The 13,884-nt window shown below is 57.5% G+C and overlaps 1 protein-coding gene across 1 annotated transcript; it reads right to left on the bottom strand.

Annotated features, from left to right (window-relative positions):
- Positions 1-376: 376 nt before the first annotated feature.
- On the bottom strand, positions 377-13,884 carry LOC114083901 (NACHT, LRR and PYD domains-containing protein 4-like). Its single transcript, XM_071604904.1, has 9 exons — positions 13,605-13,884; positions 10,361-11,924; positions 8,974-9,135; positions 8,416-8,583; positions 6,678-6,845; positions 5,826-5,996; positions 2,856-3,026; positions 1,604-1,774; positions 377-446 (listed from the first exon to the last, which is right to left on the bottom strand). The coding sequence occupies exons 1-9, from the start codon at positions 13,882-13,884 to the stop codon at positions 377-379; spliced, it is 2,925 nt and encodes a 974-aa protein (XP_071461005.1).

Below are 13,884 nucleotides of genomic sequence, written 5' to 3'. Positions count from 1 at the left end.
GGAAGAGAGCAATGCTGGCCATTTAGTTCCAACGTACTTGTATCACTGGATGCACATCCTCGATCCCCGCCTCATGCCATTACTGCTACTTGGCAGAGAGAAGATGGTAATTGGAGAGGACAAGAGTCTTGCCCAGGCCTCGAGCTGGACACATGGGGCCAGAACTGAGACGCAGACCCCCAAGGCTCAGGACACACAGCCAAGTCGGTCCACCCATCGACATCGGCCCCCCGCACTCGACACTCTGAACGGCTAGCCAACGTCCAGAGGGAAAGCCACGGGCCCAGCACCCAAGGGTCCCCCCACAGTGCGAGGATAGACTGCACACTACGCACCAGGTCCTCACAGGAGGAGCACTGCGCACTGGGGTGGGGGGTTACAGTTTTAAGTCAATGGGCTCCTTTCTAGAAGCCGGGGGCCGATAGCTGCCTGGGATTGCTGTGGTCCTGAGGGTGGAGAAGAGTGATGTGTAAATGGTGTATCCCATTACACTGTTTCATAATGTGTTTAGGAGTAAATTATATAGTGTAATGGGAATGATGTATTTATAACTGTCAATGTCACAAGTCAATATACATTACACCTTTGTATAATTTAGGTCTATATGAACATAACTTATAAATATAATGTTTCCAAATATGAAGTTCTGTTTGTAAATACAGATCCTTCTCAGGTCACGGTGGGGTGGCATTCTGATTAGCCAGTGTGTAGGGTTCGGATGTGAGGTGTCCCCCAGAAGCTCACGGGTGACACAATGCAAGGATTAGAGGAGAAATGATTGGCTCGTGGGAGCCCCAACCCACTCAGTGAATTCACCCCCACGGGGTTAGCAGAGTGGTGACTGGAGGCCAAGGGTGGGGCTGGAGGAGGTGGCCTTCGGGGTCCTGCCTTTGGGGTAGATGTTTGTGTCTGGAGAGGGGCGTCTCTGCCTCCTGGTCACCCTGACGTGCGGGGCTTCCCTCGGCCACTCTCCTCCACCATGACGCCCTGCCTCACCTCGAGCCCCGACGAAGGGAGCTGGCCTTCTAGGGACTGAGACCCCTGCAAATGGACTTTTCCTCCTCTGCAGTGGTTCTGTCAGGTGTTCTAATCACAGCAGCGAAAAGGCTATGGCCCCACGGCAGGCTGAAGACGTTGTCAGACACACACACACACACACACACACACACACACCCACACCCCTCACAGCCTGACCGACTGAGCCCCACAGCTCCACCTACCTCACCTACGGCCGGGCAATCACCCAGCACCCAGCTTCCTGGGTAATGGCGCACAGGACACCTCACACACTGCTGAACTCTGCACTGAGAGGGGGAACCGTGTGCACGGGTGCCTCTTTGCACCACTGTGAAGCCAAAGAATTGTAGGTCACCCTCGTCCACATGAATGTAAAGTTCTATCTACAAATGTAATGTGTGCGACTTGTGTTACGGTGCCAAGTCCCTTTATGGGCTCCCACCTCCCACCTGCTGCTGGGAACGGATTTTAAACTCACCCTTGTGTTCCTGCGACACCTGGGCACGAGCTTCACTTGCATGTGGCAGCAGTGAGCCTGTACCCAGCAGCTGCACAGGGGAGCCCACACAGACGACATGCAGCTCACCTGAGCTTCCGCAGGACTCGCCCGGGCAGTAACGTGGCCAAGCACAAGAGTCGAATGGTGCTGTTGTCCAGGGGGTTGCCCCTGAGGTCCAGTTCATTCAGACTCTTACTGAAGGCGACGATGGAAGCCAGGATCTTACCGCCTTCTCTGGTCAATTGGCAGGAATCCAGGCTGCAAGAGAGAGGATGTGAGGAGCAGCCCTGGGTGGTTCCAGCCAGACTGCCCAGGCTCACTCCCCAGCCCCTGGGCATCGCCTTCCTCTGGGATGGAGTCCTTTCCCCGGCCCTTGGACAGGGACCAGGGCTGGGAACCTCACTCTGAACACTAACCGGGCACCCTGGAAGCGAGGTTCTGCAGTTCTGGGGCTCCCCTCAGATGCCTGCTAGGTTTCTCTTCCTTTTGCACTGGTTCTCCAACCCAAGGTCGCTCTACCACTGCCCAACACCCCCCGCCCCTTCTACTTGGAGAGAACTTCTCCAGACTTGCTGAGGCTGGCCTTGAACTTGTGATCCTATGCCTCAGGCTCCCAGCCACTGGGAGGACAGGGGGGACCCAACACACCAGCCTGGTACGCTTCCTGATCCCGTGGAACCCCCAAGGCGCTGCTCAGGGCTGCACTGTGTCCCCTCAGAGGGCCGTGTTGAAACCCCAGCCCCAGGTGTGACTGCACTTGGAGACAGTCTTTGTGGAGGCACTGAGGGTGCACCCCAACGGGCTCTAACTGGTGTCCCCGCTGGAACAGGAAGTCCAGGCCCACACAGGCCCAGAGGGAAGACTGAGGACAGGGAGGAGGCGGCACCTGGAGCCAAGGAGCAGCCTGGAGCCGTCCTCCCTGCAGGCCCTGAGAAGGAACCAGCCCTGGGCACCTTGAGCTGGACTTCCGGCCTCCAGGGGCCTCCAGAACCCAGCCACCTGCGCTCAGGGCATCTACGTCTCTTGTTCTGTGCATTTTGCTAGCGCAGCCTGATGAACACATGCAGATGCTGTGTCAGAAGCCGGACTAAGCATTAAATGAGACGTGGGCTGCCTCACTGTCGGCCCCAGCTGCCAGCCAGGCTGCCCGACCAGCCCAGGGCGAGACCAGCCATTCCCAGCCAGGATCAGCCAGCAGTGAGCGCTCAGGCAGCCTCGGGCAGTGGGGTGGATGGGTGTGCAGCAGCAGCCAGGTGCGGCTGCCCTCACAGTCTCCTCCTGCCCATCAGCCTGTCCTTCTGCCACCGTGAGGATGCACCCGCCGCTTCCCAGCACCCACCTGAGTTCCTTTAAGCCGCAGTGGGGGTGCAGCACACCTCCGCTCAGGAACGCCATGCCGATATCTCCTATGTTGTTGCCCCCGACATCCAGGCTTCTCAGGTTTGGGTTGGTCTCAAGGACGAGAGCCAGGTCCTGACAGATCCTCATCGTGATCCCGCACCTCTGCAAACTGTATGGCGACAGCCAACACAGAGACCTGTTATCCTGGGCCTGGAGGAGGCCCAAACGGCTCAGTATAGACTAGGCGCAGGGAGAGAAGAACCAGAACTAAGAACCGTTGCAACCATGTCCTGGAAGGAGCGTGTGATGGTCCCCGTCTTGGAAGAACCAAGAAGCAGACACTAGGTTTGGAGGTGACCGAAGCCTGGGGCCCTGGAACAGCTGTACTGCTCTCAGGGGGTGCACTGCAACATTCAAGAGGCATCAGGACAGAGGCCAAGTACCACAGCCGGTGCCGCGAGGACCTGCACAGTGAGATTTCATGATGAACTTCTTCCTTCACCGGGTCGAGGAAGTTCCCAACATTCATAATTTTCCAAGAGTTATAGTGAAGGGATAGGTCCTAATGCAGACATTCTGTTTTTTAGGCAGATTTTTACTTTTAACCAGTTCGTATAGAGAGTTGCCCGCACTGACCTTTTTCTAAGCATCTCCTTTGGGAGGCGGGGAAGGGCCCAGGGCCCTGCAGCTGCCCAGCCTAAGCTCTGTCTGCGAGCCCCACCCCCCCCCTGTCCTTTCTGATGCTAGGACAAATCAGGGTGAATTCCCTCAACACAGTTTTGGAATTCGCTTGCTGCCAGGCTACTTAGTGCCTCTGCATCACGGAGGGCACTACACAGCACTTGTCCTTTCCCACCGTCCAGCTGTCGCTGCTATCAAGACCGTGTCCTCCAGTGTCCGCGTGGGGCTCTCTTCTCTTTGCCGTCTGCAAAGACTCTGACAAAACTGCTCTTCCCTGAGGATTTAGTGAGACTCGCTGGCGCAGGCTTTCTAAGCCACACTGGGCGGCTGATCTCATTGTGCGCGTGGTTTGGAAGCGTTCACGGTTTTCTCCTTGAGTTTTCTTCAAGTCATGCTCTTCTAGAAGCTGACCGAGTCTGGAACAATCTGTCAGGTTCCTGGTGCTAAGGTGCCCACAACACCCCGTCAGGTCACCCCCGGCAGGTGTAGGATCTCTTCCCCTTGGTGAAGACCTGCAGCGCGACCTGCAGTGCTCCCTGCAGCCACAGGAATCCCCGAGCACTGGATGGCGGCACCTCTGTCCCGAGATGCGCCAGAGTGTAAGCCAGGTAAAGAGTCTCAGGACAGAATGTACAGTGCCTCACGAATTCTTGTGTTGATTACATACTGGAGCCATAGCACTTCATACACGGGTAAGTAAGCTGTATTATTAACTGGTTTGGGACTTGACACTGAACCTTCAAGTAGTTAACCACTCAGCCACTTCCCCAGCCCTTCTTATTTAGAGACGGGGTCTCACCGAGTTGCTTAAGGCCTTGCTCACTTGCTGATCAACTCCTGATCCTCGAGCCTCCTGAGCCACTTGGATGACGAGAGTGTGCCACCACGCGATCCAGCCAGTAAACTGATTAAACTTCCCTGCTCAGTTTCACCTGTGTGTACTGCAACTGCAACATTTCACACCGCATGCAGGGCCGGCACCACACTCTGCAGGAGAAGGTGGATACAAGTGGCCCTCTGCAGAGAGTAGCAACGAACTTGCACTCTTCTGGCCCTTTCGGCTGTCGGTGCCATCTGTTTCTTTACTTCTCTCCTGTTCCCTGCATCTCTGTGGTTTGGCAATTGACACAATGTTGAGCTGGGCACACTGGCTCACGCCTGTAACCCTAGTGCTCTGGGAGACCAAGGCAGGAGGATCCCAAGTTTGAGGCCAGCCTCAGCTATTTGGCAAGACCCTCATCAATTTAGAAAGTCCCTGTTCTAGGTCAAGAACAAGTTTTAGAAGAGGACTGGGGTGTAGTTCCGTGGCTGAGCACCCCTGGGTTCAGTCCCTGGTACCTCTTGCACAAGTGTGGCCCATCTTTGGCCACTCTTTTTCTTCCATTAGTTCTAACCCACTGTGCAAATCATCTATGAGATCACACTGACCCTCATCTCTAGGTGATCCATTATCTGCTGCTTCCACGGGGTCCCTGTTCCTAAGAGCTGAAAGGTGTTCTTTTGTTGAAGCAGAACACACAACGGTTTGACCCACGAGTCTGAGGTTGGGGGACCTCTCTCTTGTCTTCTTGCCTCTGTTCCTTATCTCCTTGGAGCTTAGGTTCTTTTCAGTGGGTTGAATTAATTGACCTTGGAAGATCCATTTGGAGTATGTCAAGGTCACGGCTCATGTCCTCCATCATCTGCACCCACAGAGGATTGCTCCATGGATTTTTCCGGGGGTCTGGCTGACACTAGTTTGGGATTCTTGTTTCTTAATCCAGTCTGAAGGATCTGGGGAGAACCTCACGTGACCTGCACTTAGACTACAAGTCAGGTTTATTCCTCTTCCATTTTTAAATATTGTGCTGACATTTGAGTGGGCTTCTTTCAGAGACTGACCGGCAGCTTAACCCACCACTGCAGGAAGGAGATCGCTTCTCCTGCTCTTCTACGATGGCGTCTAACGTCCCTGCAGCCAGGACCACAAGGGTCACGCTCAGATTTCCTAAGGGATCAGGTGACACCTCCCCCCTAACTCCCTGGAGCCTGGAATTCTCAGGGAGGCACCTGCCAGTCATCGAGGCCGATGCTCTGCCCACCACAGGGCCCTTCCTGGGTCACCATCCCTACGCCCCTGAAGGACCTGCCCCAACATGTGCATCTGTGCTTCACAGGAACATCTCTACCGGAACCTCCGCCTGACGCCTTCAGCCTCCCTGGGAAAGGCACAGACACTGTCCTTCCTGAGGAGGATGCCTCCCAGCCAGGGGCAGGGCCTGGTCACCAGGCCACCTCCACGGCCTACCACAGTGTCTGCAGGCTGCAGGTGGGCTGTCGCAGGGCCTCACACAGCTGTGCCACTCCCTCGTCCATCAGGGCGTTTCTGCTGAGGTCCAGATGGCTCAGGTTTGCGTTGCTCAGGAGAACCTCAGAGAGGTGTGGGCAGCAGTGCTCACAGATCTGGCAGCCGGCCATCCTGGGGGGAAGCAGGGGACAGCAGGTCACGGGAGGGCCGAGGGCCCAAGGATGGCTCACCTGCACGCTCAAGGTGGTCTTTGTGGCCCTGTGTATGAACTCAGTGGGACCCAATCTCCCCTTTGACTGCTCCTTACCCACATGAGACAGGCAGGAGGAACCAAACCGACACAGAGCCTCATGAGAAAACCAGGGGTGAGAGGCACAGCTCAGATGCCCAGAATCTGTCAGTTCTAGTTCTGACTCTGCATCTCACCCCGTCCTGGGACAAGCCTGCGGCCCCCTGAGGCTGTTGCCCAGAGCACGGGTGACGTGCAGGGTGACGTGCATGGGTCATCTCAGGTACCAGATCCTCAGCTTGTCCGGTTCTCCCGAGAATCCTAGCAGGTTCTAATGGCTTCTTACAAGGAACGCTCTGCCACGTTGGGAGAGCCAGGGGTACAGGAAAGAACAGAGCAGAGGTGGCAGCGGGGTCCCCACAGGGGCCGCTTCTGCTCCCGTTCACAGAGGGGCAGCCTGCAGCCGGGAGGCCCAGTGAGTGATGGAGAGCAGCAGACCCGGGGCTGGACCTCGAGCCGTGGATCCTCAGCTGCTGCCCTGAAGCACTGCTGCGGTCTCAGCTGGGGACAGAGCGCAGCGACCCGGGATCCTGCGTGCCCCTTGCCCACCCCAGTCCACTTACACCAGCGTCTGCAGGGTGCAGTCTGGGTGGCGCAAGGCCGCGCACAGTGTGGACACACCCTCAGCCAGCTTGTTGTCACTGAGGTCCAGCAGCGTCAGCTTCCTGTTTGTCGCCAGCATCGAGGCCAAGGCCGTGCAATCCATAGCGGAGAGGCCCAAGTCCTTAAGCCTGCAGGGAGGGGACACCACATGCTCTGGGCGTCCCTGCCTGGACTGGCCCCTGGCGCTAGTCCTGTGAGGGCCTGTCCTTCACGGAGCCTCCTGGGGAATCCTGTCATCACCCCCCAACCCCCGTCTGCACAGCTCGGCCCAGACTCAGTCACTCTGTGCTTACCCACCCCAAGTCACTTCCCCGACCCCAAGGCAGACCCACACAGGATCCGTGTCCTGCGAGGCCCCTCCTGCTCCCCAGCCTGTGCCCCCACCACACCAGGCAGTCTTCCTGGAGGACTCAGGATGCTGTCCCCAGCAGGTCCCCTTTCCAACTACTGCCCCACTAGGGTGGGGTTGGCGTTGCTCAGGGAGAGTGTGACACTCCTCCCCAGCATAGGTGACGCCTCCTAGACAGCATCCCACGGGAGAGTTGAGCCTGAGGTGGGGTCTCTGCCTGTAGTCGTGACTCCCATCTCAGGGGCTGTCCCTGCGCATGGGCACACACATGCGCTAAGCCCCCGGATGACAGAATGGACATATGCACAGCCTACACAGGTGCACGTCAATGCAGGTATGACCGCCAAGCCTCTGACCACAGCCCTGACATTTCTCCAGGGTGATTCTGCCGCAGCTCCTGGGTCTAAAGATGCCTGTGGCTTCAAGATATTTTCAAAAAGTGAAAACAATAGCATTTGGCCCACATCATACCATACCTCCAAATTAATTCAAAATGGATCACAGATTGAAACCTCAGAGTCTAAATGATAGGGCTGGGGTTGCAGCTCAGGGGTAGAGCCTTTGCCTATCATGTGTGAGGTTCTGGGTTTGAATCTCAGCGACACCTAAAAGTAAAAGCTCATCAACAAGGAGAACATATTAGACCAAACTTCCTAACAATGAACAAGTTCAGAAAATGATCTGAGACCTTGGGTTAGGAGATGGTCTCTCGCAGGCTACACAAATCACACAGGGGAGCACAGAAACAAGAGGTGGTCCCCGAGACCGTTCAGAGCGGGGCTGTGTGCCAACCAGAAGGCTCGCACATCGCGAAGCCTGCACCCAGCCTCTCCTGCCTCCGCCCTTCACCAGAGGTGAGCACCACCAGGCCTCTAACACCACCGTCTCCCATCTTGAAACCTCAGAATGAAACCCTGTGGTCCACTCCTGAGTTAGACTCTTTCCACCAACAATATTGGAAATTTTTCCAAAATGTTACCTGGGCTTGTAGGCCAATCCCATGGGATCGGAGAATGTAACCAAGTTTTCTTGTCTATTGAGGAAAATTTCCACTTCTCAGGCCTTAGGGGGTCCTGCCCTAAATGTTCCAGTGTCCCTCTCTCCCCAAACTGAGCCACCAACACCTGAAGCACTTCTCCTGGGTTACGTTGTGCACCAGACTCTGCCACAGCTGATCTGGGGTTTTGCACAGCGCCCGTATCGATGTACAACTAACTTCCCTATCCTGGTCTCCCTTTCTGGAGACCAGACCCCTGTACCCAAGGGGCAGGAAGTAGGACAGAGATGCCCACGTGAATGCAGCCCAGTCCTCTCTGGAACCCACCCCGAGGCTGGCGGGCAGCACTCACAGCAGCTCCTGAAGGTTGCACACTGGGTTGCTCAAGGCCCTGCAGAGGAGCAAGACCTCATCGTGGGGGAGCCGGGTGGAGGTCATGCTCAGGTGTTGCAGGTTGGGGTTACTGGTGAACACCTCAAAGAAAATCCCGGTCTCACAGGAAAAGCAAACTTTTCTTGTCCTGCAAAAGCAAAGGTGACTCTGGATGATTGTGGTCCACCCATCTCCAGCAGCGCAGCGTGAATGCCTGCTGTGGTCACCTCTGCGCCATCAATGACCCACGGGCCACTTCCACGACCCCAGTGCCTGGGTGGGTTTACCCCCAAAGGCCACGTTTGGAGACGGTGTGGTTGGCAGAACTAGAGGAAGCCATGGGGTCCTCCTTTCTTCTAGAGGAAGCAGAGCCCAGGGTGCCTCTGGGACCCACAATCAGGCACAGGCCGACCACCAAGGAAGAGCTTCCCGGGCAGCAGGGGTGCTGGGCTCGAGACACCTCCCTGGGGTCCAGCCTCTACCTCAGGCTGGCAGGGAGGTCAGCAGTCTCCACGCCCCAGGCCCATCTTCCACTCACATGAGCCTCTGCACGGGGCACGTGGACTGTCGCAGCTGACAACACAGGATCAGCAGCGTCCACTTGCCGAAGATGCTGTCCACCACCCGGAGTTTCTGGAGGTGCTCATTGGCGGTGAGCACAGAGCAGATCTGGCGCCACCAGAGGAGAGTACGGCTCGACCTGTAACAGGAGAGACGAGAGGTTCTCCACAGAGGTCAGCTCAAGGCAGTCACAGCCTCTGAGCACAGTGTCAGCTGCTTGGACCCCCAAGAGGGGGAGAACGAGGTCAGCTCTCCTCCTGGGGTCACTTCTCGGCCAGGACCTTGGCCACGCTGCAGCCTTTCAGGCCTGTACTGCCCAAGGGCCGGGGCTCCTGACACCAGGGCAGGGCCAGGGATGCCTCTGAGCATCCTCCAGCTCAGGACAGCCCCACAGCAAGGCCATAGCCCACCCAGGCCACCGAGGTCCTGGGGCTGGAGACCTTCCCTTGTTACCAGTGGAGGCCGTCTAGAGGAAAGAGGAGGCAGGAGGCCAGAGCCAGCCTCCAGCCAGATCTCCTGGCCTCCAACTTGGCCCTTGCCCCATCCTGACCCTGCCATCTTGGTGGGCTGACGTGAACTGTCTGTCCCGTTTCCTCCCTGCAGCACCACAGTAGGAGGATCCGCCTGGTGGCTGACGGAGTCAACCAGGAGTTTCAGAACACAGCAGCACTAGTCTCAGCTGGGAGGACAGGGATCTGGAGCCTGGTCCCAGGGAGTGACCCAAGGGTGAAGCCTGCCGAGGGCCTGGAAGGGAAGGGAAGGGAACGCATCCCAGGGAGCCTGGTCTCCTCCCTCAGAACAGTCCTTACTGCTGCTGTGGTGAGGAGACCTGTGCAGCTAGGAAAGGCCAGGCTCGGGGACGAGGCCACGGGCTCCCCACGAGAGCTGCCGTGTACTGAATGAGCACACGTGCCCCATCCACGAGCACCACGGAAAGACTAGGGAGAAGGGACCCAGGGGCTGGGGCTCAGCGGTGGAGCGCTGCCCTGTACCTGGGGGGCTCAGGGCTGGATGCTCAGCACCAAGTCAAAATGAGATTAAGAAAGCTACTGTGAACATCTACAAGTAAAGATATTTTCATTAAATATCTCCAGTTGTAGTTGGACATAAAAATAAATATCTTTTAATGTATGTACTTAGGAGGTGCTAGGTGAGCAGTCTACCGCTGAGCCATAACGCCAGACCCAAGTAAAAATATTTTTAATTAAAAAAATACAGTAAAATATAAGATGAGTCAAGACTACTGGACAGAAAAGGCAGGCAGTGACCCCAATCCACGTGAAACGCCCCGTCACCAACACCCTGTGAGGACACACACACAGATTCTGTAAAAGGGTGGAAAGAAAGTGACGGCAGGGACTCACATGGGGTCTGGTCCCCTCTCTTCCGGGAAGATTTCTGGGACTGAGACAGTGAGCTCCCTCAAGCTGGAGCAGTATTTTAGGCAGTAGGCAGCAACGGCCAAGTCTGGCCTCTCCCGAAGGGGGAAGTGGGCCTCGCGGAGGCTGCTCATCAGGTGGCTGGCAAAGGCGTCACTCTGCACCTCGAACAGGGCATAGAAGAGCAGCAGGAACTCCACCTGGTCCTCAGGATCCTTGATCTCCGCCAGGATCCTCAGACATCCCAGGAGCTGGGGCGCCAACTCCCGCGACCTCTGCATCCCAAGAAGGGCATCCAGCCTCTGCTGCTCACTTTCATGGAGGAGGCCAAACAGGAAGCAGCCCAGGAACACCCAGCTTGCTCTGTCTTTCCTGAAGTACGTGGGCAGCAGTGCCTCTATGGGCCTCACAGCCCGGCTGGGGTGGTGGCGGGGGCTGTCCAGCAGGTAGTACATGGCGGCACAGAACTCCTGCATGCACATGTGGATGAAGGAGCAGGAGCTCCCTGACTCGCTGTACTTCCGGAGGAGCCTGAGGTCCAGCAAGGTGGGGATGTCAGTGTCCGCGATCCCGTTCCTCCTGAGCTCCTCTTCGCCAAACACCCACGTGTCGGTCCACATGCCCTCCGCGGCCAGGGAACACAGCGCCTTCAGCAGGCCTTGGCCCTGCTGGCTGGGACGAGGAGCGCCCTTGGGTGTGAACGCTTGAAACATGAAAGAGAGGAACACAGAGGTGGACCTGCAACAGGTGGCTGCCAGGTCCCTCCCGCGCTCCATCTCCTGTTTCAGAGAGGTGCACACCATCCAGCAGAGGAGGGGGACGTGGCACATGGTGAAGAGATGCTCATTGTTTCGCACCAAGCTGAAGGCTGCCAGGGCTCGGCCCCTGTCTTCAAACGAGCAGCAGAAGTACTGCTTCACGTGGCTGTCCTGGAAGCATTTGAGATCTTGCATGTTGGGGTGGTCCAGCTTGCTCTCCAGAGCTTCTGGGCGCATGGGCATGGCAGCGAGGAGCAGAGCGGACTCTGGGAGGATCCTCCTCCTCAGCAGGCTGCTCAGGACCGTCTTCACTGAACGCTCCTCCCTCCAGTCACGGCACAGCTCCGACTCGGGCTCTGTCAGGGTGCACTGCAGCTCCTCTAAGCTGTCGATGATGAACAGGATCCTCTCTGGTTGGGCCACGATGTCCGCCAAGGAGACAGAGTCATCGGGCCTTTCTCTGGACATGAGCCCGGCCAGGCTGGTCACCCTCAGCTGCTTCAATTCTCGGCAGCATAAGTAGAAAATGAAAGAGAATTTGTCCCGATAGAGGGTACCGTCTGACCAGGCCAGCATCACCTTCATCAGGAACCTCGTTTTCCCCATTCTTTGTAATGCGCGGAGGACGACCGTGCGAGGCCTCCTGGGTACCCTTGGAGTGAAATACTCTTCCAGACTTTCATGCTCTTCACAGGTCAATGACTGGTCAAAGCAGCCAGGGATCTCAGTGAAGGCGCCCCTGGACCACATGCTGATGAACTTCTTCTGTATGTGAGCTCGATAGGCATTTGCTAGTCAGCAGGGGCAAGAGAAGAACACAGCACGTCAGAGTTCAACCCCCGCACAACCTGAAGGCTTCAACCTGAATCTCTCCTATGGGAAACAATGTCCTCAGGGCCTGCAGGCTGTGGCCACAGCCTAAAGCACCAACCAGACAGCCCCCAGGGTCAAAGGCCTGCCAGGCCAGCTCCACACACACACACACACACACACACACACACACCTGTTCATCTCTGCCAGGAGAGCACAGAACTGCAAAGCCCTGCTGGCTTCCAACTGAAGACAGTGGAATGCACGTCAAACCAGGGAGGGGCCTCCCCATGTGGAAGCAGGAGCTCTGTGTGGGGACAGGACCCTGCCTCTGGGCTGTGGTGCTGCCCAACAAGGGTTAGCACGGGAGGAAGTCTTGGCCTGGCCGCTGTGTCTAAGAGACTGGCACAGCCTGCGTCTCCCTGGAGGGAGCCTGTGCTCTAGATGTGACAGGGCCCTAGGATTCACCCCAACTCCATCCTGGTGAGCCTTCTCGTCCTTGGCAGAGCAGAAGGTAGAAGTATCCAATCAAAAGCCAAACAACTAAAGGGCTCAGCCTTCTAGAATCCCTTCAGGCTGACCTAAGGCTGGGTCCTGCTCTGCACTTGCCACAGGCTCTGGTGACACGGGAAGGTTGGGGTGCTGAGTGACATCAGAGGGGACCCTGCCACTAGGTGGTAGACAGGTGAGGTTCAAAGGGCACAGAGGGCCGCAGGAACACGGGAAGTGCACAAATGAATGCCAAGGAATTTAGCAGGCATGGCTGGGCCAGCTCTCAGGTTAGGAAGAGAGAGCTCCAAAGGACTCCACAGAGGAAGGCAGCCAAGACCAAGGTCACTCCCTGAAGGACCAATGTCAGGGAAGGATCAAGGTCACTCCCTGAAGGACCAAGGTCGCTCCCTGAAGGACCAAGGTCAGGGAAGGACCAAGGTCTCTCCCTGAAGGACCAAGGTCGCAGAAGGACAGAGCCTTATCCTGAGGGTACAATGCGGGTCCTGGGGGAGGCGGGGAGACCACCAGTGGCGGAAAGCACTATTAAACAGGCAGAGCCCCAAAGCTGGAGATGAGGAAGGCAGCTGGCCAAGAGGCCAGGACCTCGGGGACACCCGTGCAGGACCAGTGTGAAGAGCCCCATCCGGGCACCTTGCAGCGACTCTAGAAAGACCCCACCGGCCCCAGTACCACCTCCTGCCTAGGACACCGGGCAGCGCAAACAGGCAGAGACTCCAGACGGATCAGGCGCAGGACCGCGCACAGCACCACCGTGAGCCTCGGGGCCGCGCAGCCCAGGGGCCACAGCTCCCTGCCTGCTGAAATGATGCACCCCCAGGGCATCCACTGAAGTCCGCTGGGCACCCGCATCTCAGGGCCCTTCCAACGCGCCCCACCACAGCCGACCGGTAACCTCGGATCCAGGTGCCAGCTACAGCAGCTGTCAACTGCTGCAGTCTGCGCCCAGTCACCGCCCTCTGCCCGGGGGAGCTGGCCCAGGACAGTTCCCAGCTGTGGGTGGGGTTCCGGTGACCACGCCCACCTGCCCTCTCCGCCCCTGAGGTGGGGATGAGGCTGCCCCCCAAGCCTGGGCAGCTCTCCCCACCACGGCTCCCCTGGAGACCCTGCGCCCCAGCCCCCTGCGCTCTCCCAAGGAGCCCCCAACTCACCTGCGCTCTCCCTCGAGGCCTTGTCACAGAGGTCCTTCCTGTGGATCTTGGGGAAGATACAGAGAGCCAGGTCCCACGCCGGCTGTTCCCCATAGCGCTGGGTCATCAAGCTGGCCAGGTCCTGGCGCCTGGCCTTCTTCACCTGCGCCCAGGGAATGGGCTGGAGGAGGCATTGCACAGTCTCCTGCTTGAGCAGCTGCTTAAACTGCACGAACTCGTTCTTCTTGAGTTCATCCAAGTACCACATGAGGCGGAAGTCAGGAATGGAGGACGCTGCCAT

This window comes from Marmota flaviventris, chromosome 18 (genome assembly GCF_047511675.1).
Source record: "Marmota flaviventris isolate mMarFla1 chromosome 18, mMarFla1.hap1, whole genome shotgun sequence".
Lineage (NCBI taxonomy): Eukaryota > Metazoa > Chordata > Mammalia > Rodentia > Sciuridae > Marmota > Marmota flaviventris.
The sequence above is the reverse complement of the archived record's forward strand: the minus strand, read 5'-3'. Positions and strand labels throughout refer to the sequence as shown.